Source organism: Pleurodeles waltl, chromosome 3_1 (genome assembly GCF_031143425.1).
Source record: "Pleurodeles waltl isolate 20211129_DDA chromosome 3_1, aPleWal1.hap1.20221129, whole genome shotgun sequence".
Classification (NCBI taxonomy): Eukaryota; Metazoa; Chordata; class Amphibia; order Caudata; family Salamandridae; genus Pleurodeles; species Pleurodeles waltl.
Window position 1 is genome coordinate 1,697,555,470 of NC_090440.1, and position 27,124 is coordinate 1,697,582,593.

The 27,124-nt window shown below is 44.0% G+C and overlaps 1 protein-coding gene across 11 annotated transcripts in view; it reads left to right on the top strand.

Annotated features, from left to right (window-relative positions):
* HDAC4 (histone deacetylase 4) overlaps nucleotides 1-27,124 on the top strand; it is a 1,159,747-nt gene that overhangs the window by 1,072,587 nt on the left and 60,036 nt on the right. For all 11 annotated transcript variants that reach the window (XM_069225509.1, XM_069225507.1, XM_069225510.1 and 8 more), the window contains 2 exons: nucleotides 4,077-4,210; nucleotides 20,877-20,961. In XM_069225509.1, coding sequence (XP_069081610.1) covers nucleotides 4,077-4,210; nucleotides 20,877-20,961 — 219 coding nt within the window. The remainder of the gene's footprint in view (nucleotides 1-4,076; nucleotides 4,211-20,876; nucleotides 20,962-27,124) is intronic.

Here is a 27,124-nt window from a genome sequence, read left to right on the forward strand (position 1 = left end):
GAAAAAAAGTTTGAAGGAGGCAAGGAAGCTTTCAGATTTTTTTTTAAAGGTGCCCACATGCACCTTTCCAAACATTAGTTTCATTTGTCTCTACGGAGGTGTCTTGTAGGAAGGTGGTCTTGAGGCTGCGTATTAGATGCCATATTCCATCCGTAAAGATCGGTCCTGGGGTGGAGGAGGAACGGTTACTCTTTCCATTATGCTGCTACCTTTTAAAGCACAGGATTTATAGTAATTAAATAATTGAATGTTTTACTGCAGAGCAATAGCTGTTTGAGAGTGCAGAATTTGCACATACTGAGATATTGGTAGTGTACCTTTGAACTGCAGTCCAGTAAGCACATATGTATGGGCTAATAAAGAGCTTGTTTTGAAGTGAAGCACCTTTTGATGGCAATTTCATTTTGACGTGATTCAGCTAAACCTCTTAGGGAAATTAAAACAATGAAAAAGTCGGTGAGTAGTCAAAGCTAATTTAGCGCACCTTAAACCCCGCCCCATTTTTCCAACCGAGATACATCTGAAGAATTGGGCTTAAAAGTGTTGGTATGCTGGTATTTTTAGCTTGTGAATGTATCAGGAGAGAGAATCCCCAGGAAATATAGATCAGGATTGTAGGATTTGGTGCCGTGTTAGGTTTGTAAGATGACAACTGTATGTGTCTTGAGGTTGCAAAAAATATTGCACCACAGTGTTTGTTTAACTGAGAATACTGGGTTTAGCAGTTTATCAGATTCAGGGGTAACATAAAGTGGAAAGGATTTCTTTTAAAGGCTATTCATGTTAGCTCATGAAAGGAGCATTGAAGATGTCTGTACTGTAGGCAGGTGATATAACGGCAGTACATACACTCTGATTACTTCACTACTATGGAGCAACAGTGCTGTAGGTTAAAAGAATATCCTATGCAGCAGCAGTGTTTTGAATTTTAGGTTTGCATTTTCAGTCACTTGGCTCTCGGGTTTATTGTAATCTTATTAAGAAGTGGTTAATGGACAAGATTGAAAACAAGACAGGAAAGGGATGCAACTCCGACCAGCGCATCTTTTGAGGCTAAAATGGAAGAAAGATAAATCGTTGACAGCAGTAGATGCTTCGGAAGTACAGTTTGAAGTTAAGAATTTTTAAATAGGTGCATCAATGCGCCATTCAAGAGCATGTATTATAAAGAGTAATTTGAATCTTTTGCTCTTTTGGCACTTAGGTTAAGAGTCCTTGTGTAGTCAATCAACTCCTCAGCCTAAACACAAAAGTTGATAATGAACCTGCTATTGACTGAAACAAGTCCAGCCTTGATAAATCTGGAAAGGCTGTGTATTATCAACGTTTTTAGAGATAAGGGTCTTAGTAATTATTTTACACTTTGTGCTTGTGAGAGAATTGGGGTGTAAGGTCCTCCTTACAAGAGGATCTTTGTCAGACAAGATGAGCAGCGCTTTGATAAAACGTTTAGCCATGCAACTGCAGATGGATAAGTAAGAATAGCAACAGAATTCCGGCAGGATACTCTCACATCATGGCACTTTACTTCTCTTTAGAGTCCTAATATTGGCCTTAATTTCCAAATCTGATATTAGTAGATGCGTTTTTTAAGTCCATGCCATGGTTATCTTTCTGGAGATAAGATGTTTATCTTTCTTGCTTTAAGATACTTTGCCATGAATACATGAGTATGCTTGTACAGTTAATTTCTTTCTGATCTTATTGCCTTAATGTTAAGAAGTGTATATTCTGTAGGAGATCAATCAAGATGTCATATGAGTTGATCTTGGTGTATTTATTTTTTTAAACCTTTTATCCTGTTAGTGTGACCTTTGAACACTTTTTTGTTGCAACCAAATAATTAATGATTTATCTCCACAAGCTGATCGTTTGACTTTTCAGATTGTTTCTGTGGAAAGATTAGAAGAGTCATTGTCATTAATGAATTCATCGTTAAAATATAAAAAAAAGTGTGATGTGAAGTACATATTGCTGAGCAGAGATGAATTCAAATGCCATGTCAAAGATATTAGGTTGTTTTTTCTGTGTCTTGTACTGCTGATAGTAGAGTGGTTAGAGCAATGTCAGATGCAATCCAAGTATTTAGCAGATCTTGATGTGTGAACATTCCTGGAGTGAGGCTAATGTGGGTGAAAGTATACTGTGACTTCTTGTTTTATGCGATAGCGAGGTGTTAAACATCAAGTGACCCTTAGCTGATAATTCTAATGAAGTTGTTTTTGTTTTCGGATAGGGTGTGGCAACATTTGGTTTTCCAATCCTTGATTCAGTGCACATGAGCATTATAATCGGCCTCCATAATGAGGGCTGTCTTGTGATGTTTTGACAACAAGCTCGTATTTGTCCTTCCTGAATTTGATCTGCAATTCAGTAGGTATGTGTAGGTATTGTTTCACATTTCATCGCCAGTCCTTGTGTGCTTTGGTAGGCAACAATTTTGATGCTAGGACTACTAGGACCAAGATAACACCACCTGTGTTGTTATTGTCTGCAAGCGCCCGAGGGGTAGTGGCATCTGCTTATTTGAGTAGCTTTACTGATTTTTTATTTCTTTTGTCCCAAACATGAAGCCCTTCAACTGATAATATCAAGGCAGTTATTTTGAGTTTTGCCATGATTTGCTGTCTCTAACTAGGACAGTTGACAGTTCACATGTTCCAGGTGATGTATTTGGTAAATATTTCCTGGCATATGGTTTATCTGGAAGTTGTCAAAAGTAAAGACAGTCTACATGGGACATGCTGGTTCATGTTGGAATTTTTCAGTATTTGCCCCCTGCTAAGGTCAAGAGCTTATTAACATAGATGTGAAACAAGGAGGATAGACCCTTTTCATGCTAAAGGATTAGAAGGTGGTCTGCTTGTCTAAGAACAACTGATTAAACCATATATTATTTAAAAAAAATGATGATAATCCCTCTGGGTTTGGTTTTAGTGGTGCCTGTTTTTGTTTGACTGAGCCTATTGACAAGTTCATTGTTTAACAAAGTGTATAGACAATATTTTGGGTTAGAAGTTCCACAAATATTTGTGCTTATCCCCTTTCTCGCTCCCTGCTGGCAGGGCATAAAGTTGAATTAGGTCTCTCCAATTTTTACTCTCCAAGTCTTGCTTCTTTGATAACTGGTAATCCATTTCTAGTATTTGAGGAGAAACCTGCTGTCAAGCTGTCTTTCTTTCACTGTCATTCACTTTCATGTTTATTTCCCAATGCTCCCCTATGGCCTAGTGTCTTAAGGTAGTAGAACCCACCAAGGGCTTCAGCGCATCAACTATTGGACCGTCCGGTTATTTTACAGGGGAAAGTGGGTAATTAATTGGGTTTAAACCCAGACCTGAAGGTCCATTCCTCTTTGGGTTGTCTCTTACTTGAGAGGCTGGTCTCTTACAAAATGCTGCAGCGAGACTGGTACTTCAACTCTCTCATCAAAGCTTCATCTCAAATGGTTTATGGGAGCTCCATTGGTTGCCAGCTGGTAAACCGATTCTTTAAAAAGTTTTAACTATTGTGTACAGGGCCCATTATCAAATTGGTCCCAAATGGGTCACCAAGAACTTAGAGGTCTGCCTGCGCTAATCTAGCCATCCTGAAATTGAAGTTACAAACTGGGGGGAGGGGGGATGTATAGCTGTTCTTGGAGCAAAGGTATGGAACAATCTTCCATTCTCTCTAAAGCAAGCTGACAGCTTTGCTACTTTAAATAAAGCTTCTGAAAACATGGTTGTTCGCTCAATCTTAAGCGTTTATTTTCTGGAGGGACAGGTTTCTTCCTTTTGTTTCAGTATAAGCACTAAGATTCCTCTCAATGTGGTTGTTGCGCTTTACAGATGCCAAGTTCATTCATTCAGTCTTCTCTGTTATGTGGCTACTTCCCTTTCGTATTCTCCTCCCCTCCCCGTGCTGAGGACTACTCTAGGTTGATTGATCAAGTAAATATGAGTAATAAAAACATTTCATATTAATGTCATGACTGCAGTATCGCAGCTTGCTTGAAAAATGCTCACAGAATGTTAATTTGATCCTTTAATAGCACACACTTCCTTTTGTGTTCTGATTATATCTTCCTGTTGCAGGTTTTGCGTACCTGACGAAGCATCTGATGGCACTAGCTGGTGGACGTATTGTTCTAGTACTGGAAGGGGGCCATGATCTCACGGCAATCTGTGACGCCTCTGAAGCATGTGTTTCTGCTTTGCTGGGAAATGAGGTACCAATTAAATGTGATGGACATAGTGTAAAACATTGGTAATGTCAAGGCAGTAGTGTTAAGGAAAGAGACTAGTGCAGAGAGAGGGATGATATTGCTGCTTTGAGTTCCTGGATAAATTATATTGTAAGACTGAGGAGTCTGTTAAGACTAGAGGGAAGTGACTGGCCACATTACTGATGGTTGTTTAATAGAAGAGGATGATTGTTATAGATTTTTATTGCCTTGTGATAGCTAACGGTACAAATCAATTTCAGATCCAAGTGGGCCGATCTTGACCTTCAGACTTTCTACATCGATAAAATGAATCTTATTGTGTCAAGTAACAATAATTGTACCTATTGTTTAATTGGCACACAACATTCTTTCATGGTTGGAACTATGTAGATAGTAATTATTTTAATGTATTATTCTGCTTGCACATGCTGTCATGCAACGCCCCATTTGATAGAGACTTCTATCTGCAGATTTCTTACCTTGGAATACTCCCCAGGTGTCAGACTGGTTCCAGATATTTTCATTCAGTACCCTTGCGCTGGTAGGTAGTGTCATCCGGCTCTGCGTCGGCGACATCCATGCCAGAGGGTACATGGGCGGTGCCTATATTGAAGCCACCCCAGCACGCAGACCTCAGCTCTTTTCTTTCTGTACCAGTTAGTGCTGATCCGTGAAAGCCTACAGCAGTCACTTTTTCTGTTTTTTTCTCAACTTTTTGTTAACATTTTTTCGAGAATGTATTCTCCTGGTGTGACAAGGATGTCCCCTAAGAACCTATGTTTTTTAAGCCATGTAGTGCCTGTCACATGCAGATGTCTGTGACAGACCCACGCCTGATCTGTCTATGGTACTTGGAGAGGGACTATGGCTGCAAGACCCACAATGACTGCTGCGCCATGCACCTTTAAGCTCCATGCTGCCAGACTGTGAACCTCCCCGCACCCTCCAAGATCCTGGTTGTGCAGAAGGTCTCGGAAATGCTTGCAGTGCAACACCAGACAGCTGTAGCCTCAGTCAAAGTCTTTGGGTAAGTTCCACCACAAGAAAAAGTCCAAGAAGTTGAAGAGTTCTTTGACTTCACCATGCCTGTCCAGTTCTAGAACGAGGCACAGGAGCACCAGCAATCTAGGCCTCGCTCCTCTGTGAAGCATGCAACAGCGTCCGCTCTGCACCTCCCTGACTTTCCCAGAATGGAGCAACCCCTGTCCAACCAAAAGAGATGTGTGAGTCTGTGCATCTCATATACGGGCAACACAACTCTTTAGGCTCCATGGGTTTGGGATGAGCCCCCATTGGACTCACCCGAGTCAGTACCTATGCACCCAGCACCGCTGATGCCCCACAACACCACTATCTCCTTCATCATTCCTGACTCTGACATGGCGCCGGATAGGCATCATCCAACTCTGGCTCCAGTTCTGACTGGGACAATTTCCCCTCTTTTCTTTTCTTTCAACAGGCCTAGAGAATGAGACAAATAGAAGGGACCTGAGGGCCCTTACAGACACCAACATCCCCTAGATGGCACAGAGGATAACTGGTATGAGGAACTGGTGGATGGATGCCAGTGGTTAGATGCCTCACCGGTAGCTTGCTTGGTCTTACCCTCTTCCATGGCTACAGAGGAGGGTGCTTCCTTCACTATGGTGGAGTTAAGGGTTGCTGAGGTCTTGGCCCTCCAGTTACCCTCAGTGGCAGTCAAGACAAACATTTTGAAAGAAGTGCTTCAGTCAGGAGTTGCCCCCTCCCAACCCTCATTCCCATTTAATGAAGCCCTTACCAATGTCCTCTTTGCGACCTGGCCCAAACCCTACACAGGGGCTCCTGTGCACAGGACAGTTGCCCACCACCATTACATCGCTCCTGAGAAACCCAGTTTCATCACCCACCACCCCACCCTAGAGAGCTTGGTGGTCCAAGTCTTCACTGCACAAATCAACCCTGGTTCGTTCCCTACAGCTCCACCCGATAGGGAATCTAAGAAAGAGGATTTTCCCTTCAGCCAGCCTAGCACTGTTGTCAGTGAACACCAAGCGCCTCACGGGCCGGTACACCCATACAATCTGGGACTTGATTGCTCAAGTGCTGCCCATAGGCTCAGAGGAGGCTGAGCCATACTGTTGCAAGCCATTACAGGTGGCACAGTTGCAGCAAAGTTGACCATCAGATGTGGACTGGATACAACTGACTCGCTGGGCATCATCCGTGACCCCTCAGGCACCACGTCTGGCTGAGAACCACTGGCTTTTTATGGGATGTCCAAACTTCACTCTTGGACATGCCCTTTGTTGGCTCTCGCCTTTTTGGTGAGAAGGTGGGCTCAGCACTGGGGCGCTTTAAAGGTAACAGAGCTACACCACATGCTCAGGCCTATCCACTGCCCTCGCCAAACCCAGCTCGCCTTCCGCCCCTTTCACAGCTATTGAAGGGGCTCATAGCTGCTTCCATTTTCATCTAGCCACCACGGCCAACAGCCTTCCCAGTCTTTTTGTCACTGAGGATGCAGTTCCCACAGACTGCGTTGGGTCAGTAGCCAGAGGTCAACCCAGTTCACCAGCAGCCGCAGCCTCCTAACCCCCTTAGTGTGCCTTCAACTTGGGCACCCTTTTGAGGCATGATACATCATCACCTGCACCATTGGCGGTCGATAACATTCGACAGAATGGTTGTACAGATACTCCAAGAAGGCTACTCCATCCCCTTTTTAGACATCCCTCCACCCATGCCACCCACTTGCGACCTTCTGACAAAGGACCATCTCCCTTTACTCCATTAGGGAGTATTGGCTCTGTCGTCACATGGGGCCATCAAGAGGGTGCCAGCACGGGACGGAAGCCTTAGTTTTATTTTAGACCTGCACCTTCTCAACTTCTCCCTGAAAAAGTAGAAGTTCAAAATGCTCACATTAGCTCAAGTCTGCCATGGATTCTTGATGGTAGTGTTGGACCTGCAGGACGAATACTTTCATATCCCCATCCTGGCTGCCCACAGGAGTTACCTGCTGTTCACAGTGGGTCAAGAACACTTTGATTACTTTCTGTTTACTGTGCTCCTTTTCGGCCTCACCAGTGCCCTGAGGGTGTTCATGAAAGTGGTGTCGGTGGTTGCACCACATCTGCGGAGGTCATGGGCTCAAGTCTTCCCCTACCTCAGTGATTAGCTATTGAAGGTGGGCTCGCCCCAGGCATTCTTCTCCCACCTTCCTACTACAGCGGACCTCCTGAATTCGCTGGGGTTCACTATAAACATGCCAAAGTCAGACCTGACTCTCTTTCAGACGCTCCCTTTTGTGGGAGCCTTTCTGGACACAGTGAGTTTCTGGCCTATTCCCCTGAATGGCGAGTCCAGGATATTCAGGCTATGATGCTGATGTTTGAGCCTTTGCCCTGGATTTCGGTGAGACTGACTGAGGCTTCTGGGTCTCATGGCCTCCTGCATTTTGCTTGTGACACATGCCCGCTGGCATATGTGGGCTCTTTAGTGGGACCTGAAGTTCCAGTGTGCACACCATCAGGGGAATCTCTCAGACATGGTCCAGATCTCGGAGGGAACTGCAACAGACTTGTAGTAGTGGCAAACAAACACCAATTGGGTCAGTGGCATACTCCTCCCCCTTCTCCAGCCAGATCTGACTGTGGTGACAGATGCATCACTCCTGGGATGGGGCGGCCATCTGGGAAAGGTGGAGATCAGAGGACTCTGGTCTCCATGGAAATCTGAACTCCTATTAAACTTGCAGGAGATCTGTGCCATTGACTGATATTGAAAGCCTTTCTACTCTTCCATCAAGAGAAGGGTAGTGCAGATGTTCACGGACAACACCACTGCCATGTGGTACTGCAACAAACTGGACAGGTGGAGTCTTGGACCCTTTGTCAAGAGGCCTTGTGTCTCTGAACATGGCTGAAACAGCAGGGCATATCCCTTGTGGTTCAACTTCAGGCAGGTTCTCTGAATGCCAGAGCGGACAAACTCAGCCTCCGATGCCTAGCGGATCACAAGTGGAGATTCCATCCTGAGGTGGCACAAGGTCTCTTTCAGCAGTTGCTAGAGCCTTGGTTAGATCTATTCACCGCTGCAAAGGACGCGCAATGTCAGCAGTTTTGCATACTAGACTTTGCAACGTGGCTATGGATCAGAGAAATTTTTTGTCTTGAGTGGAGCTTAGGTCTCTTGTATGACGTTCCGCCCATACCACTCCTGCCTAGAGTTCTCAAGAAGATCAGGAATGACTAGGCTCAATTCACCCCTGTGGCTCTGGACTGGGCACGTAGAGTCTGGTATCCCAAGCTTCTGCACATGAGCATTGATCCATTGATCGGGCTGCCCATTCGGAAGGATCTTCTGGTGCAGCAGCAGGGGAGGGTCCTCCACCCAAACCTGTCAACTTTCCACCTTCGTGCTCAGAGATTGAGCGGCGAGAGTTGACAGCTTCTACCTTTCGCCTGAAGTCTGTAATGTTATTCTGGCAGCCAGGCATCCCTCCCACTAAGACGATATTCACCTCCAGATGAAGAAAATTTTTAATTTATTGTACAGAGAAGTCTATCAATCCACTTTCTGCCTCTATCTCTGATGTTATTCTTTTTATCCTTACCCTTGCCCAGCAGGGCTCTTCTTTGAGTACTCCGAATGATTACCTTTCTTCTCTGTCTGCCTTCTTGCGGCTGCCTGACCAATCCTGTTTAAGGCCCCTATTGTAAATAGGTTCCTCAGAGGTCTCTTACATATGTTTCCTCTTCTCCTTTTATTATGCCTCAGTGGCAATGAGTGCTCCTTTCGAGCCTTACACAATTATTCTCTCTGGCTGCTCACTCTCAAAACAGCATTTCTCATGGCAATAACTTCTGCCTGGAGAGGGAGTGAGCTTCAGTCTTTGTCGTCCAAGCCTTCCTACTTGTCTTTTTTCTCAGACAAATTGGTGCTTTTCTCTAGGGCCTCTTTCCTCTTGAAAGTGGTAACACCATTTCATGTGGGTTTATCTGTCACTGTACCCACTTATTACGCACCTCCACATCCCTCTAAAGAAGAGGAGCAACTCCACTGTCTGGAAGCAAAAAGAGCATTGTGGTTCTACCTTGACCGCATAAAAGAGTTCCAGGTGAACGACCAACTCTTTGTGGGGCAAGTTGATGTGAAGAACAGTCAGGCGGTGCAGATATGAACCATCTGTCAAAGGGTCGCTCGCTGCATCAAATTATGCTATGCATTGGCCAAGGAGTAACCCCCTGAGGGCTTGGGGGCTCACTCTTCCAGAGACAAAGCTGCGACCACTGCATTAGCACATGGAGTCACAGTGCTGGGCACCTGCCAGGTAGCAACGTGGGCATCCCTGAGCCCATTTACCAAACATTACTGCTTGGTCAGTCAGATCCTCAGGGGTGGGCATTTCGCCTGTTTTGTCATGCAGGACTTCCCAGTTTAAATTTATCACGACCGGGGATGGTATTGCTTGGGTATATGTTCAAAGGTTAGTCTCTATCAGATGAACAAGTTACTTACCTTTGCTAATGCCTTCTCTGGTAGAGACAATATCTAGCTGCCATTCGTTATCGATCCACCCATCCTTCCCACTCTGCAGTCAGATTTCTAGGGCTAGGGATGATCCCTTTCAGGGCCCTAGTTTGGACACACTGGTGTCGAATGCACTTCATGGCTCTGCTCTCCTGGTGTGAAAAGTAACTAACGTCGGTGCACCAAGGGTGGCGCCTATATTAGTGACGCGCACGTCACTTCTGGAGCGAACGACGCGCAGAGCCAATCAAGGCCACGTACTGGCATGAAGGGGTACCGATCACGAAAAATCCTCCCGATCCAGTTCGACACCTGGGAAATTCAAAGATAAGGAATCTGTGGCTAGATATTGTCTCTACCAGATAAGGTATTACCGAAAGTAAGTAACTTGTTCATCACTGCATGCAGTCAAGTTAAAGGCCACAGAGGTGTTAGATTTACAATAGCCAACAACAGAAACAAAGACGAACGTCCTGAGGTGCTCCTGCCCTCATCAGTTTGTTCAGACTCCCTGTAATGATGCATTTCTAGAATCTTGTCGTGGCGGCATGGGAAAAGACATCCTGTGCTCCAGTGTTCAATCGGCCTCTTTCCCGCCATTGTCTCTCCGCTTCTGTCAATCTCACCATCCTTTCCACACACCATTCACCAAAGAGATTGGACGTTGAGGCATCCTGTTCGAGTACCCAGTTGGGAGGTGCCTTCACTACATCCCCCTCTGACAGGGAGTTAAAATGGTTGGCTGCCTGGGGCAAGGCGGCTTTTTATGCAGGGATCATGGCCTTGAGCTCTGCTAATGCCAACTGCCTTCTCACTTCTTACAACCATGCTTTGTAGGACATGATCCAAATTCTTCCTTATGTTCCTGCCCACATGAAAATCCATTTCCAGGAAATCATTGCCAATGGCCACAATGCCTCCTGGCATATCATCAAATCCGGCTGGACACCGTGGACTCTGTCGCCCAAGCCATGGCTGCCTTCATGACAGTAAGGTGCCACGCTTGGCTGAGGATATCATATGTTACATCGGATGTCCAGGCTAACCTTGTGGATCTCCCTTCTAGTGGCATTCGCTTGTTTGGAGACGAGGCTAACTCAGAGCTGGAGAGGTTCACGGCATGTAAATTTATAGCCAGGTCTTTGGGCCTTCAGCTTCCACCCCGACCAAGGACTTCTGGTCCTTTTGCCTCTTTCGCTTTTTCAGACGAGGCTATTCCTATCAATCCTGGCAGTACACACAGACACTCCAGCAGCCACAGAATCCTCTTGTTCGCCAATGCCAAGTGTGTGTAAATGTAAAGGCTGTGGATCTACCTTACAGCCGTCCTCCTTTTCCTTTTCAGACTGTACCAGGAACACAGGCCTAGTTTACTTCCCCAACCCCACACGGAGCCTGTGAATGGCTGAGTGCCCTGTTTTCTTCTGGCCTGGAAGGCTATTACTTCAGACCAGTGAGTCCTTAAAATTGTAGAAAAGGGCTACACCCTTCCCTTCCTTCAGATCCGGCCCCCATCATGCCAGCACCCTTCTCTCAACATCCAGAACAACAACAGGGGCATGAACTTCTTCCTAAAAAAGAAAAAGTTCAAAATGCTGACTCTAACTCAAATTGCCCACTGGTGTTGGAGCTTTGGAGACTGTATGGTGTCACATGACCTGCAGGATGCATACTTCAATATCCCGTTCCCTTGGTCGTATCAGAAGTACTTGCGATATGTGGTGGGCTCTATGACCTACCAGTTTGCAGTACTGCCCTTTGAGTTGACATCTGCACCTTGTGTCTTCATGAAGGTGATGGCAGTGGTTATGGCCCATCTCAAACAGTCCTGTCTTTCTGTGTGTAGAAGACTGGCTCATCAAAGCCACCTCGCCGGAGATGGTGTTACCCCACCTGCAGTCAACAGCATCACTGCAGGTCAACCTGGGATTTTGGATCAACAATCCCAAATCTCAGCTGTGACCCTCCCAATGACTTCAGTTAATTGGGTCGGTACTGGACCCAGGCCTTTCTTTTAACTCAAAGAATCAGACATATCCAGGAGATGGCCCCATCTATCCAGCGAAGCACAAGAATCTCAGTCCTGAGAGTCCTGCATTTTCTAGGTCACTTGGCTTCTTGAATTCTCCGAGTTATGCTTGCAAGTATGCAAATGTGAGGGCCTTGCAGTGGTGCCTCTGCCGGCAGTGGCTCCAGTATGGGGGAGACCTGTCGGACTCATCATGATGCTCTCCAGCGCTGCGGTGAAAGTCGCTTGGTAGGGGAGTGAGATGAACCTAACTCACAGGGTGGCCTTCAATCTGACTCTGACCTTGACTATGGTAATGACAGATGCCTCCACCCTAGGGTGGGGAGCTCATCTGGAGATCAGGGGTCTCTGGTCTCTGGAAGAGCGGGTGCTTCACATCACTATGCTGTACCTGCAGACGATTCGGCTAGTGCTCAAGGCCTTTGTCCCCTCCATCATAGGTTGGTCACTCTAGATCTTGACTGACAACGAGACTGCTATATGGTATGTCAACACGCAAAGGGGAGTAGGGTCTCACCTCCTTTACCTGGAAGTGATGAGATTATGGTCTTGGGCTCACCGCCAAGGGATCCGGCTCAAAGCCCGTCCCCCGACAGCTTGAGCAGGCATAACATCACCTTGCCAATCACAAATGGTGTCTTCTACCAGAGGTAGTCCAGGGCAACTTTGCCAAGTGGGGCACTCCTCAGGTGGATTTTTTCCCCTTCTTGGAAAATGTCCAGTGCCAGCAGTTCTGCATGTAGTATCCGTTGATTGAAACCTTGGGGGTGCTCTTCAGTTGAAGTAGAACTTTCTGCAGCAGTATGCATTCCCTTCTGCCGCACACATATGCATATATCCTCGATTCCTCAAGTTCTCAGGATAAATTTGCCAACAATGGGCCTAAGTCATTATCATTCCCCGGATTGGCAGTGAAGGGTGTGCAGACCTTATGCGTTCACCACATGTCCCCTGCTTTACCTTCATCTCAGTCAGGAGGAATACTCCTGCACCCCAATCTCTGAGACCTCGACCTACAGGCTTGGAGGTTAAGTGGGGACAACTGAGCTCCTGTCAGTTGCCATCAAAGGTGATAGACATCATTTTGTCTGCTTGTCATCCCTGTACTAAATCTGCTTATTCTGGCAGAAGAGGCAACTTTGTTGTATGGTACATGTGCTGACAATAGTGAGGATCCCTTGCAGGCCCAACCATCTCAAGGGCTGCAATTCGCACTTTTCCTTGCTCAGAGGGAATGGCCACTATAAAGGGTTACTTAGCCTCTTCATCTGCATTCCTCTGTCTGCCGGGTCAGCCATTCCTATTTAAATCATGCGTTTTCAGGCATGATGTTTTTTTAAGTCCCGAACAATCTTTTCTCTCCAACTCCCTTTATGATACCTCAGTGGGACTTAAATCTGATCCTTCCTTTTTTGATGGGGACTCAAATGTTTGAAGCCTTTAATACTTCTACCCTCTATATGTTGACCCTCAAAACTGTTTTTTTTGTTCCATCACTTTTGTTAGACAGGTCAGTTAGTTACAAACCCTTAGCTGTCACCCTCTTTTCACCACCTTCTTTTCAGATAAGTTAGAGTTGCGAACCAGGGCTTCTATCCTCCCTAAGGTAGTCACCAATTTCCATCTTGTTCGATCCATTACTCTTCCGACCTTCTACTCATCCAACGAAAGAGGAGGAGCGGTTACATTGGTTGAATCCTCTGCAGGCAGTTAATAACTACCACAACCGCCTCAAGAAATAACCAGCTCTTTGTTGGCTACTGTGGTGCCAAAAAGTGGTAAGGAGGTTCAGAAGAGGACTCTGTCTTAGTGGATCGTCCTTTGTATCAAGATGTGCTACGACTTGGCCAAGAAAGAGCCTCCTGCAGGAATTAGGCCTTATTCCACCTGGGCTACGTCAACCACTTCTGCTCTTGCTTGGGGTGTCCCAATGGCAGAAATCTGCAAGGTGACAATTGGGCTTATTTGCACACATTTGAAAAACACTGCTGCCTGGATTCAGAAGTGCACAGGGGCAGACACTTTGCCAGATCCGTTTTGCAGGATTCCCTTATCTAACCATTTATAAACCCTCCTTCTTGACAAGGTATTGCTATGAAATATGTTCTACAGGTGAGGAATCTGCAGGTAGAAGTATCCATTAGAAGAAAAAGATACTTACCTTGGGTAACAATCTTTCTAGTGGATACTCCATCGACCTAAAAATTCCTCACCAACCCTTGCCTTCCTGTTTGATGGATGTGTTATATAAACGTTAAAAAGATCCCATCTTGCATTTTTCTGTTACTGAAAATTGTTCAATGATGTCAACCTGCCCTTTGGGGTTACTGCTTTGATATTTACTCTAAAGGTGAGGAAGATGTGGTTGGAAGTATCCATCAGAAGTACAAGTTATTTACCTTCAGTGACATTCTTTATGGTGGATACTCTAATCTAATCATAGATTCCTCACCGCATTCTGACCTCCCCGTTCGGCCGCTCTCTGACCTCACCATTCTGTGGAATAGTCTCTTCCATCTAAAAAGATCCCAATCTAGGAATCTGCACACTAGTTTGTTCAGTCTGCACGTGAGTTTTATATCTGAAGGTGCAGAAGAGTTCATGAAAGAAACTGACGTCAGCATACATAAGTGGTGCTTTTGTGCAGCTCAGTTTGTTACTTTCGGAGAGGAACAACATCGAAAACTAGGCGCATGGTGCTACCTACCAGCATGCAGATGCACTGCTTTTGAATTTCTGGATCCAGTCTGGTGCATAGATATATTCAGAAAGTGCGGAATCTGTGTTTGTTTTTTACATTATTACAAACGAAAAAATATTTACCTAAAAACTCCCTGAAGGCAATATTTTGCATCAACTTCAATGAGATTAGTGTGGAGTGAAAATCTAAACCTGCACTAGAAGATTTGAAGTATGTGAGCACATGCTAAGCAATACCCTTATTGCCACGAAAACAAATAAAGATTAGTATGTCCAAGTGTTCATTCTAGCCTACTGGATGGTAAGTGAAACAAAACTTAAGTTGTGGAGATGGGGTGTTAGCAGTGAAATCCAGAGAAGACTTTTATTGGTGCTTAATGAATTCGACAGCATTATGTTAGTAGGGCGCTAACAGTGGAAAGATACAGAATATCCTATGACATCTCCTTGAAAGAGTAAGGATAGGAGGTATTAAACAAAAAGATTGATTTCAAATACAAGCATTAAAGGCATTAATGGACGTTGCAGGGTCAGCCAGTTGACAATTGCGGTAACGAAATATCTGGTGAGACATATTCTAGTTTCAGATTCCTTACCGCCCACCCATTCTCCCCGCTTGCGAACTGATTTCTAGGGGCAGGGATTCCCCCTTTCAGGTCCTTAGCTCTGGCGCACCAATCTCAGGGTTCTTAGCGGCTCTGCGCTCTGGCGTGGAAAGTCGTTAAAAGAAACTGATGCCATTCGCGAGGGTGGCATCTGTGTACTCCTCCAGATGTCATCACAGCGACCATGTAACAGGGCAATTGTGGGCTCTCACTCGTTAATGTATGCACAGACAACATCAAGATGACTATTACAGGATGTTATACTACTACTAGGAAAGGGGTATTTAGAAGCCACAGTTATGTAAAAGTGTTCATGTTCTCATTCTGATTCTTCCAAAGAGCAAGCAGTTGCCCCATTTTGTGGTTAGTAGCAAACATTATCAAAGTCTACTTCCATTTCTCACTCTGATAAATGGTAAAAATGTGTTACATGGTGAAAAAGACTGAACAGGATACCATTTCTAACAAAGTAGAGTATTTACAATATTTAGTACAGCATTTAGAATTGTGGCCGATTGAAGACATGCACCTTTATTTAAAGTGTATAGATATTCAGTGTATATGTACCTATTCATGCAGTCTAATAGGACAGATGGGGAGGGGTATGCTACCAATTTTTGACAGATGTCCTACACCTCCCAAACTAAATTCTACCCTTAATATATTTAGCAGCCACATAATTGAGTTACACTGAAATGAAGATGGATTTGTCTAATGTGGCAGCTTACATGAAAGGATGAGTGTACTAAACTGTATACTTTTTCAGAGGATACAGGAAAATAATTACTCTACACATGTAACCGCTGTATCCTTAGACTCTGAATATGGCACTTACCAAGTTAAAGTCACCACCTTTTGTGCCATGCACAAAGGCACATTGACAAAACTGGCACTTAACGTGCCTCTCTTTATTTGCCTCTGCATCGCTCAGAAGAGTTACTTGAACATTGATAATTGAGGAGCTGTTCATTATAAAGGACAGAGATATCTTGAATTCACTCAACCTACGGTTATGCCTATTTTCACCTAAATCAAACTGTGGAGTTTTCTGCTTCTAATCCTTCGTCTCCACCTGAAATAAAACTTCATAAATTAGATAGCTTGGTAACTGACAGACATTTCAGAATAGAATTTAGGGAGAAAATTCAAGCAAAATCCGTAAACTAATATAAAAACTCCATGACTCATTAAATATTTGTAGCGTTTGCTTCAGAATGCAACTTCAGTCGCATTACCAAAGCTGGAATTTCATGTTGGACTATGTATTGGATTTTTTTTCTCTCTCTGGCTCATAAAACCTTTCAAGTGAGACAAGAATTGTAGTCTGTGTGCAGGAAGGCATCGACGCTAACGTATACAAGGTGTATTTTATTGTATCGTATATAATCAAGGGCTATAACATTATCATCCATATGCACATTCAACAAACTTTAGTGGACGATTGCTTAGAGAAGCATACAGCACTCACAATCTGTTTGCTACTATTCCAACTACATGCCCTTCTGCTAACAACAAAATATCGTTTAGAACTTGCTTCTCAGCTGGAATGTTAATTTAAAACCGATTTATGCTACAAAAGAAACAAGCAACCTTCACATGTGTTGATAGGTTGGAACAAGCTCTGCCTTTGCTTCAGGACTCCCGGGGTTTTAGACCAAGGTTGTTCTTAGACCCGAGTCCTTTTAAAGATGCATGCTTTTGGGTCAGCCTTTGAAGGATCAACTCAGCTAGTGACAATTAAGAGTCTGAGGAATGACAGTGATTTAGACCAGCTTCATACCTTCCTGAGTGATACCCATGGAACTACTCTAGAGTCACAGTAGCACCAACCATCGACCAGTCCGAAGTGATAAGCATTGCGTATTTAGTCTTCACTCTGGATATATTTATGTTGCTGAATAATCAGCTTTAGGGCGTAAAGCTTAAGTGAAGGTTGGTAGCTGTCTGTTCTTTGTGAAACATGGTATGCTATTGATTTTTTTGGGGGATTTTTTTTTTATTACAAGACGTGATTACACGGGAACAATATCATTCCACGTTATCTCGATGGGGACACATATCAAATAAATAACTCCCCAGAGAAAATCATCCAAATAATTTTCTGCCCCCAACTGACCCTCCTCAGCACATTTTCAATCCATATTCAATCTTAAACAAAAAGAAAAAAAACATGAATTAAAACATGCTTCCACCTCCCCTGCCACCCTTCCCATGATCTCCCCCTAAAGTGACCGTGCAGATTTATGTCAGCTCCTAAAGGAGGCCCTCAAACAAGCTGACACCTCACTGACCGCTGTTAAAAGTGCTTGTGCCTGGCCTTTCAACGTTTACACCTGTGTTTACCTCCGCTCTCCTATACTTTACTAACCCAGCATTGCCAGTTTCTATGATATGCAACATACCGATTCATTCTGGCATGGAACCAAGCTTCCCATTGACATACTTTCTTTATTTTCGCTACCCTTTGCTCAAAGCTGGGCCCTGCAAGAGCCTTCCAGTGGGTAGTAATTAGTGACTATGCAGTCAGCATTGTGATTAAAAATAAAATTCCCAGTTTTCATGGTTTTATAGAAGTGCCAATCCACCAGACCTAGGAAAGCAACTCTCGGTGAGGGATAGACATTCTCTTGAATGGTCCAGCTTACTGTATTTAATACCCCTTCCCAAAACAATTTGAGGGAATTACAGGACCAGAACATGTTTAGTCAGTGTCCCTTAGAGCTACATTTTGGGCACTTCTCAGATACTGAAGGAAACATTTTATTCAAAGCCTGTGGTGTAAGGTAGAGCGTCTACCTGTTAAAGAAAACAATGCGCTGGAAATTCATGCCCCTAAAACAGGTGAACTCAACCTAAATACCTCTCCCATTTCCGGGCACTAATATCAATCCACGTACGCTGCATCCATTTACTTTGTGCTGCTTCAGTTAACCGTGTAGGGGCTCGACTTATGCCTGATACCAAGATCTGAGAGAGATCCTTTACTATCACCTTAGAGGATTCAACGCTCAACCTGTTAATATTGCTGAGTATTTATATTATTTGGGTATGCATAAAAAAATGCTGCTGGCTGTGAAGTATTTTACCCAAAAATAGCATTTGTGGGGATTGGAACCAAAAAACCTTCAAAAATGTCCCCAATCTTAGTTATATTAAGATTTGCCCATTTATGTATAATTTCCTTAGATAATCCAGGCGACAGAAAGCTGCAAAAGCATAACAGCATTTCGACATTAATACTGGGTCTACCTTGACTAAAAAATCTTCTGCCTAAATATCACAAATTGTGATAGGTACCCCTTTTTTCGGACGTTTCGACATTTTCACAAACCAGTATAGATAATAGATATTCAAGGCTTTCAACATCTGGAAAAGAACCAAACTGTCAAAGCTAGAAGATTTCACTAAAGACGCCAGATAACGCCGTAAATCTGGGAGTCCCAGTACGCCTTTGCTTCTGGGCAATTGTAAAGCACTCTGTTTAACTTTGGAGCATTTCTTGTTCCACACAAATGAGCGTAGTGTTTGGTCGAATTTGATGAAAGCAGCGAGGAGAAGAAACAAAAACAGAGGAAGGATCAACATCTTAATGAAAGCAATCTTACCAATTATTGAAAGCATAAGTTGCAGCTAAATTTTCAGCAGATTATCAACCCTCTCTAAGACTGGGTTATAATTATTAAGAAAAAAATGTTCTTGACTTTCAGACAAATATTTGCCTAAATATCTCTTAGAACCCAATCTATAATTCCTTTTCAAAAGAGGCGGAAGACTTTCTGATGAGACATTGAAAAGTTGGCATTTTCTCTTGGCCTCGTTTATCTTATAACCTTCCAACACTGCAAAGCTCTTAATTATTTACAGGGCCCTATTTCTACTGTCTAGCATTGGTGTTAAATACAGCACTGCATCATCTACATATAATTTAAATACAGAAGTCCCTGGAATGGGTATTGAGACCTGACTACTTTGACCCAGGACATAGGCCAGTGGCTCAATAAACAGGGCAAATAACAATGCGGAGAGAGGACACCCTTGCCTGGGCCCCTGCTACAAACACTTTTCCCATGCCTATGCGTTGTTAATAATCAAGCCCTTGCTCCCTGATATAAGACCTGGATTGACCTTGTGAGTTGCAGTGATAGCCGAAATTTGCACATAATGTAAAATAAACACTTCCAACTCACAAGGTCAAATGCCTTCTTGACGTCCAGTACGATAATGGCCTCTGGGATAGTGCCTGTTATTACCAAGTCATGAAATCAGCCATAAACTGAGTGTTTGTAAACAGACTATGGCCTCCTATAACTTCTGTTTGATCCAGAGATATCAGAGCAGGGACCACAATACCCATCTGATTAGCTATATTCTTTGCATATAGGTCATAAATAGGTCATTTAATAAAGTAAGTGGTCAATAGTACCTCAAATCAGTTGCAGGTTTCCCTTTTTTATTAATGTTGATCAAGACCCCTCTGAAAAAAGAATCAGGTACCCGTCCACCTCCCAAGAAGCAGTTGAACAGAGTGGTGAGAGGTCTGTAATTGGATTAATTAATTTTGTGGAGGCTTTGGGTGTCAGATAGGACAAATCCAAACCTGCCATTAAATCCTCTTGCTGCTCTATAGCCCCTTCCGCTCCTCCAATCTAACCACCACCCCCAGTCCAGGGTAAAGTAGTATTGGTGAAAAACATGTCTGAACTCCGCAGCCTTATCCGTAATCTGATCCGTGCAAGGTTCTCTAACCTGCAAAATCAAATTGCGATTTTTGCTCTTTTTGGTTTGCCAGGATGAAAACTGCCTTACATATTCTCCTTCTTTCTTCATATTCCTGATGTAGAAAAGTCTGCTTATCAACTCTTTTTGATGATAGAAATCTCTTATCGTCTCATTTACTTCCTGCCATCCATCTCTCAGAAAGCTACTGAAATTGTCAGAGCCTGCAGCTTGATATATTCTGTTGGCTTCATTTTGCAGAATATAAATTACTTTTCTGTTACTAAATTCTGTCAGGGAGATAAAGATCCCTCTAATAGTACATTTGAATGCCTCCCAAACTACTAATGGTTCTGTAGAGGAATCACTTACTAGGAAGAAATTTTGAATCCCCATGCTCTGGCTTTAAAAGCATGGTCTTGTCCATAGCCCATCTGGTCACATTCATCTGCAGAGGGACTGAACAGCTAAACACTATGTCTGAGTGGCATAGCCATCAATATGGTGAGATATATCTATGATAGACAGGAAAAATGATCCTTAAAACAGATCGATCCTAGAAGTGGAGTGAAAACGTTTAGAGGAACAAGTGAAAGATTTTATCACTAGGTTTTTGATCTCCTTATATCATGTGGGCCCAGACAGAGAGGCACATGCCTGAAGACTCTCTCTGTATGTCTTTTGTGCTGCACACATAATGAATTGGAGAAATCCAGAGCCAGGTCTGGTTAAAAATTAAAATCCCCTCCCAGATAAGGGAACACAAGGGCTATGCCAATTTCTGACAGTGGCTAGGATCTTTGCTAACTGGGCCATAATAACATCCTACATTAATCCTGCGCACCCCCCAACTCTGTTGGCAGAATGGGGTGCTATTGCTGATACTGTATGTGTTAAAGGGTACTATTTTTGTGTAAAACAGGCCCATGTTTTTCAATGTCGTTTTTCTTAGTAGTAGGGGTTGGAGACTGCAGAAGGCTTTCCTGTGTGGTTGCGAGGGAAGGCGAGCTACGGTGATACAATTGATGATAGTTTGAGCTTTCTAGCTGGCAGTATATTCATTCCCTCTGGTGACGCTTGTCAACATTTTTTTCTTATTCTTTAGCTCGATCCTTTACCAGAACGGATTTTACAACAAAGGTCAAATGCAAACGCAGTGGCATCAATCGAGAAAGTAATTGCAATCCACAGTAAGTATGTTGTGCTGTGATGTTTTTCTGTACACACTCTGGGGTGTCCGTGCATGCGCTGTGCCTGCACTCCTGCATACATATGATTGTTTCGAACTATATGTTTGCGTGCTTCTGTAATAATCACACATGATTATTTTGCCATGTTATTTTACTGTATGGTCTGCCTTCCTTGTTGTGCATGCTGTGGTCTATCCCTTCTGTATGTTCATTAACTTCCGGAATTCAGCATACATGCAGTATTCATCAAACTGTACGTGCATTTTGTTCTGTCAAACTTGTGCTGCTTTCCGAGTATACATTGTGTTCTGCCATTTTGTGGGTAGATCACAAACTACTGTTTATTCATATTCTACATTGTTGTGCTCTTTTGCTGCAGACACAGAGAGATAGGACACTCACAGGGTTCGAGTCTCATTCAGAAAATTTTTAAAACTCAAAGGAAAGCGGGAAAGACTTCCTAAGCCAAAATTCAATAATACATCTAATTGTGTGTTTAGTTCATACTTTCCTAAAAAAAATAAAAAAAAGTGTGGCATTTCAGGAAAAAAGAATAAAAAATGTTCTAGCTATCGTGAAGGAAAGTTTCAATTCTATTAAGGACACAGAGACGAGGATTTACTTGTCTTTTTCCTTTTTTTTCTTAGCAGCCTTAATCAACAACAGATATATTCAAAAACTACAATTCCTTTGAGACTTTGCAGATACTCAATCCAATAACCATAGAATAAGTTCCAAATATTCAACATCAAGTAAAAGCACTTCATCTTTCTTTGTGCAAACATCCTGAGTTGAACCTTCTTTTCAGAACTCTTGCTTCTGGTCTGCTCCTAGCTAAACAGAAGCATGAAGTATAATTCCCCAGTACGATGAATCATCCATCTTTATGATCAATACAATGCCAGAAATGAAATGAAACTATTGAACTTGTCCATACTGTGCAAGAAAGTATCACAACAACACTATTAAACAATAAAAACACAGTATTATTCGTGAACATGTACATCCAGAACCTTCTAGACTCCATAAGAGAAAAAAAGGGAGGGTAATGAGGTGACAAAAATGCAGGCGGGATAGTCTTTGCCTCCATGTCCTTAATAGCAGTGAAACTTTCCTTCACGATAGCTAGGAAATGTTATATTCTATTTCAGGATCAGAGGCTCAGATTATGCTTGTTTAAAGCTGGTTGACAACCAGTGATGCCATGCCCATGATAGGTTTAAAATAAAAGGTCTTGAAAGTAGAATCTGAAGACCAATATGCTGCTCTGAGAATATCCTCTAAACGACCGCCCAGGGAGAAGGCTTTCAATGCCACAGCTCGCCTAGGGGAGCGGGCCTGAAAGGCAGATGTATCAGTTCCAGCCTCCTTTAAAAACCCATCTCACCCAGTGGGCAAAGTCATTGTCGAAAGCGGTTTGAAAGGTTTCTTGAGAGAGATAAATAACTGACTTGTCCCTGGAGGATGATGCTTTTCAGCCATGGTCTTGTACGCTCTCAGGCAGCGAACCACACACTGTTTGGGATGGCCGGGAAAAGCAGGATAATGAACCACCTTGGTTATTAGACTTGGGACGTCTGGAAATAGTCACTGATACCCCATCTGTGTTAGACATGCATGCTCTTACCTCCAAGGCACGAACATCAGATACCCTCTTACAAGAAATGCAACATAAGAGAATAACCAACTTAACTGTCAGTTTTTTGAGAGGCAGAAATTGGTTATCCTGTCATGATTAAAGCATCCGTAGCACCACATTCACATCTCATAGCAAGCACTGCCATGATTCAGGTGGAACCGACAGGCGAACACCCCTCAAAAGGCGACAGATCAGAGAGTGCTCACCCACTCGTACGCCCTGAAGAGGCACATGCCCTGTGCATATGGCAGATCTGCATGCATTAATCGTGCGGTATGCTAATGCTTTGCCCGCCAGTTGATACAAAAAATTGACAATATGCACTACATCTGTCCCCACAGGATCAAGATCCCTTCTCAGACACCCGCATGGCCATCTGGGCCAGGCAGAACCATACCTCTTGACTGTGTTATCGGCCCATGCTCTTCTGATAAGAGAGGCAGCCTGTGTCCTAAACAACCCCTATAATCTTGCTAACCATCAACAGGAAAGGCCTGTCCTGAATCATTTGATGCAAGTTGCCATGGCGGTCCGACAGCAGCTAAGGAGTCCAGGGTAGTGGGATTTAAATATGCATAGAAATCTTCAGAAGAACTAGATACCACACTTGCGATTTCAAAAGCGGTGTCACTAGAATCACGTCAGCCTTCTGCCGTCTGACTAGCCCAATGAGTCTGGCAATTATTGAGAAGGGTGGAAATGCGTACCCCAGAATCGGACTCCTGTCTTGGAGGAAGGCATCTATCACTTTTGCAAGAGAGTCTGGGTGCCCACTGGAAAAAAACTCGGTAGTTGATGGTTGATTCTTGATGCGAAGAGATATATTTGACATGGGCATTACCGATCCATGATCTTCTGAAATAGAAAGGGATCCAGTTTCCACGCGCTGTAATCCTTCAGGTATTGCGACTGCCAGTCCACAGTCTGGTTGAGCTTTCTTAGTAGGGTACTCTGCAGCAATCGACAACTTGTTCTCCAGATCCCCCGTGCACAGAGCCACTTTTGAGGTCTAGTCTCACCAACCAATCGTTGGGCAACAGAATATTCCTGAGGAGGTGAATGACCTTCATTTTGAAACGCTGATACACCACCCACCGGTTGAAATCTTTGAGATTTATTACTGGTCTGAATCACTTGTTTTCCTTTTTATAAGGAAATTATTGCTCAGGAACCCCCTGGAATGAAGAGAGGAGTGTGGGATTGCTCCTTTCTGAAGGTCTGCCACCTCTCGGTCTACCACACATGTCTGTTCTTGAGAGAACACCAAGGATTGGGACTGAAGCCCTGCCAGGGAGTACCGTAAAACTCTGAGGAAACCCCTCACGGTTTGGAGCACCCATGAGTCCCTTGTTATGGACTCCCAGTTTTGACTGAACCACTGCAACCTGTCTACCAAAACCCTGTGTGTGGAAGAAGTAACATTGATTATCGGTCGTGGCACCTGGTGCATTGCCAGCTCCTCAGAAGGCTCCTTTACCTTCTTGACCTTTGACCTCTGCCACAACCTCGCAAGTGATAGAATCCATTTGGTTTGGAGTTTATCAGGGTTGGTATTCGATGGCTGGCTGGAGGTGCAAACTCTACCTCTTCCGGCCCCTCCAAAAACCTGTTGGTTAAAGACCTTCCAAATGGACTGCTCACTTTGTCAAGAGATGAGAATGTATTGGCGAAGCGGGGGAGCTGCTGCTCCAAAGAGACCCCTATTTGCCACCATCCCAACCTCTGTGGTGGCCAGCTCACCCAACCTGGGTTCTATTTTGATGAGAAGAGTGTCTTCACTCCGTTGATAAGGCACAGTTGGCATTGCCTAGGAAACAGAGGGCCCACTGTGCCCAACCTGACAAGATAGTCAGGTCAATCCTCTGGCTGGATTCTTTGGCATCTTCTCCCATATCAAGGGTTTTCGCCAGATGACACCAGATGTCAAGGACCTTATCCTGGCAGGCCCGCCAGGAGCAGTCAAGACCTTTCTTACGGTCTTTGTCAAATTTGGTTATCAATGTTGCCATTTTGGGGTCAATATCAGGACTACAAGCCACTTTATCATCTAAGGAGGGTCTAGGGCACTACGCCCCCCATACCTCCTGGTCAATGGCATTCTGAATGTGGTTGTCCACATACTGCACCACTTTTGCAGTGGGAACCCACTCCGTGGAACGGGGATAATAAATGTCCTTGGGGTATGGCATACCCGGTATCCCCGTGAAGTCTTGGTCGCCCTTATCTTCCAACCTGGGTTTCTTGACACCATCTTCCAGTCGCCACGGTCTGCTCTGGTCTGGTTCGTCCCCTGAATCCCCATCGGGGTTATCGGAGCCTTCCTCAGCATTATCACCTGAACCCTGCTGGAAACAGAAATCCTCATTGGGGGTATACCCAGGCTGGGAATCGCCCTGGCCCTCTAGGGCTTCAAGATGCTTTTCTATGGAAGCTTTGCAAAGCCATTCAAAAGCATCAGATGGAGAGTGGGGGAGGAGGGTCTTGCCCTAACTTTGGTAGTCGTCTGGCTTTGCTTTTGCCCTTAGGGGCTCCCTGAGTATCAGTAAGAGGAGCAAGCCTCAGGCCTTCCTCATCTGGGGGTAAGATACTGCGTTGTGCAGTGAGCTTGATAACTTTCCGACTCAGGTGCGGTAAAGACGCTGAGACCGCTTTCTCAAGGAATTTGTCAATGGCATCCACCAGTTCCTCATGGATGGGGAGCAGCGAATGCTTCACTTAATGGATTCCTAATGATCATGAGACGCACATGCGATGGTCTTTCTGGTGGATTACAGTATTGAGGCAGGAGTACCAGAGGAGACTTCAAGAACTCCTGTATGGACTATACAGTCATCTCTTGGTAGTGTCCAATGCTTGTTGATTTGTCTAAGTGGGCAAAAATGTGTAGTGCCCAAAGCTTGTTTGCACTTTATTGGTAAACTATGTGGGTGGAATAAAGGAGCCCTCTAAATTATACTAGGACATATAGAAGAAGAGTTCTGCGGGAACACCTTCTTATCTGGAGCATAATGTTTAATTTCAGGGCCAAAACAATCAGAAATCCCAGTCGTTTCATCTTGCGTCCTGGAAATTCTCCCTTTCACTGCATGGTTGGAAGGGAAAGATACAAGACGCTGAGGCGCACACTGCGGAATGTGAGGAATTTGAAGGAGGGGTGCATTCTGTCAACACTAGACACACACCTCCTACGCCTCCTAGTGGGCCCAACTACACACTGCACATCTCGCTGCAGCAAGCAAGGCGCGTGGTAAGGAATTCCCAAAAAAGCTGAGAAAGTGCTTAAGGTAAGCGTTCCCCACATGCGTCAGTCACGCCTACCAACAGGCTCTCGGGAGCTTGCTTGCTCGAGCGAGTCCTGACAGCAGGCAGTGTATGACGAGGAGAGATACCATCAAGGGCCAGCGCGCATAGCAAAACGTATCTATTACACAGCATGAGCACATTTACTTGACACACCTTGATTAAAGCCAATTAAAATAGCATGTAATCATACAGTAAGCTCCATGAAGAAAATATCAGCTGCTGAGCACAGGTAGAGGAAGTTCTTTTCCTTGAGGTTGAATATATGGGACTTACTCTACGGTTATTGGACTGAGTATCTGCAAAGACTCGTGTGATTTGTAGTCTTCGAATATATCTGTTGTTGTTTAATGCTGCTGAGAATATAAAGTAAAAGAGGCATGCATAATCTGAGCCTCTGCTGACAAAGAATCTAAATTTATTAACCTTGATTAATTGCAACTCATACCAATGGCTTTATGTAATTGGCCAATAAAAGTATTCAGGTAATGTGTAATAAACATAGTTGACCTTTAACACTTAGTGAATGCCAATCACATCCTCTGTTGTCAAACAGTAATGCTGAAAAAATACAGAGGTAAGATTTGGTTCACTACCCAGAATTTCCACCTTTCCCCTTGTAGGCTGCCTCTAAATTCCCACCAGGAATGGCTTATGCTTTATTTTGTAAAAATTATGTTGCTAGTCTAATGCTGCCTCCCGGTTACATTTTCTTTCGTTTTACCATTCTTTGCATTCATACTTTGAGTAAGTATTTTATTTTAGTACATGCATTGTGGTGCAGCCGTATGAGTATGCTGTGACATTCCTCTATATATATTTCCAGACAGTACATGTCTTCTGCTACCCTTGAGTACATGATGTAGTCTGCTGTCCTTTGAGTGTAACCTGCATTCTAGCAGCCTAGGTTTGTACTGTAATTTGCAAACTATAAACACAGCCCCTGTTTCAATCAGCTTGAGTTTGGAGGTAGTATGTTAAATTACATAAGTGCATAGTGTGGTCAACCTGCCGGAGAGTAAACTTTGTGCTTCTTGCCCCTTTCTGACTCCCTCTACTTCCTCTAACCTGCTCTGTTCCTTTTGCCATATCAGGTGTACCGCTGTCCCAAATTATACCATTAATCCAAGCCTTGCACCCGTTGAACTGATACTGTCCTGCCTCTCTTCTGAATTTAGTGTGCTTTGCCTGTGAAGATCATTGATGTGCTTTTCCAGTCAAAGA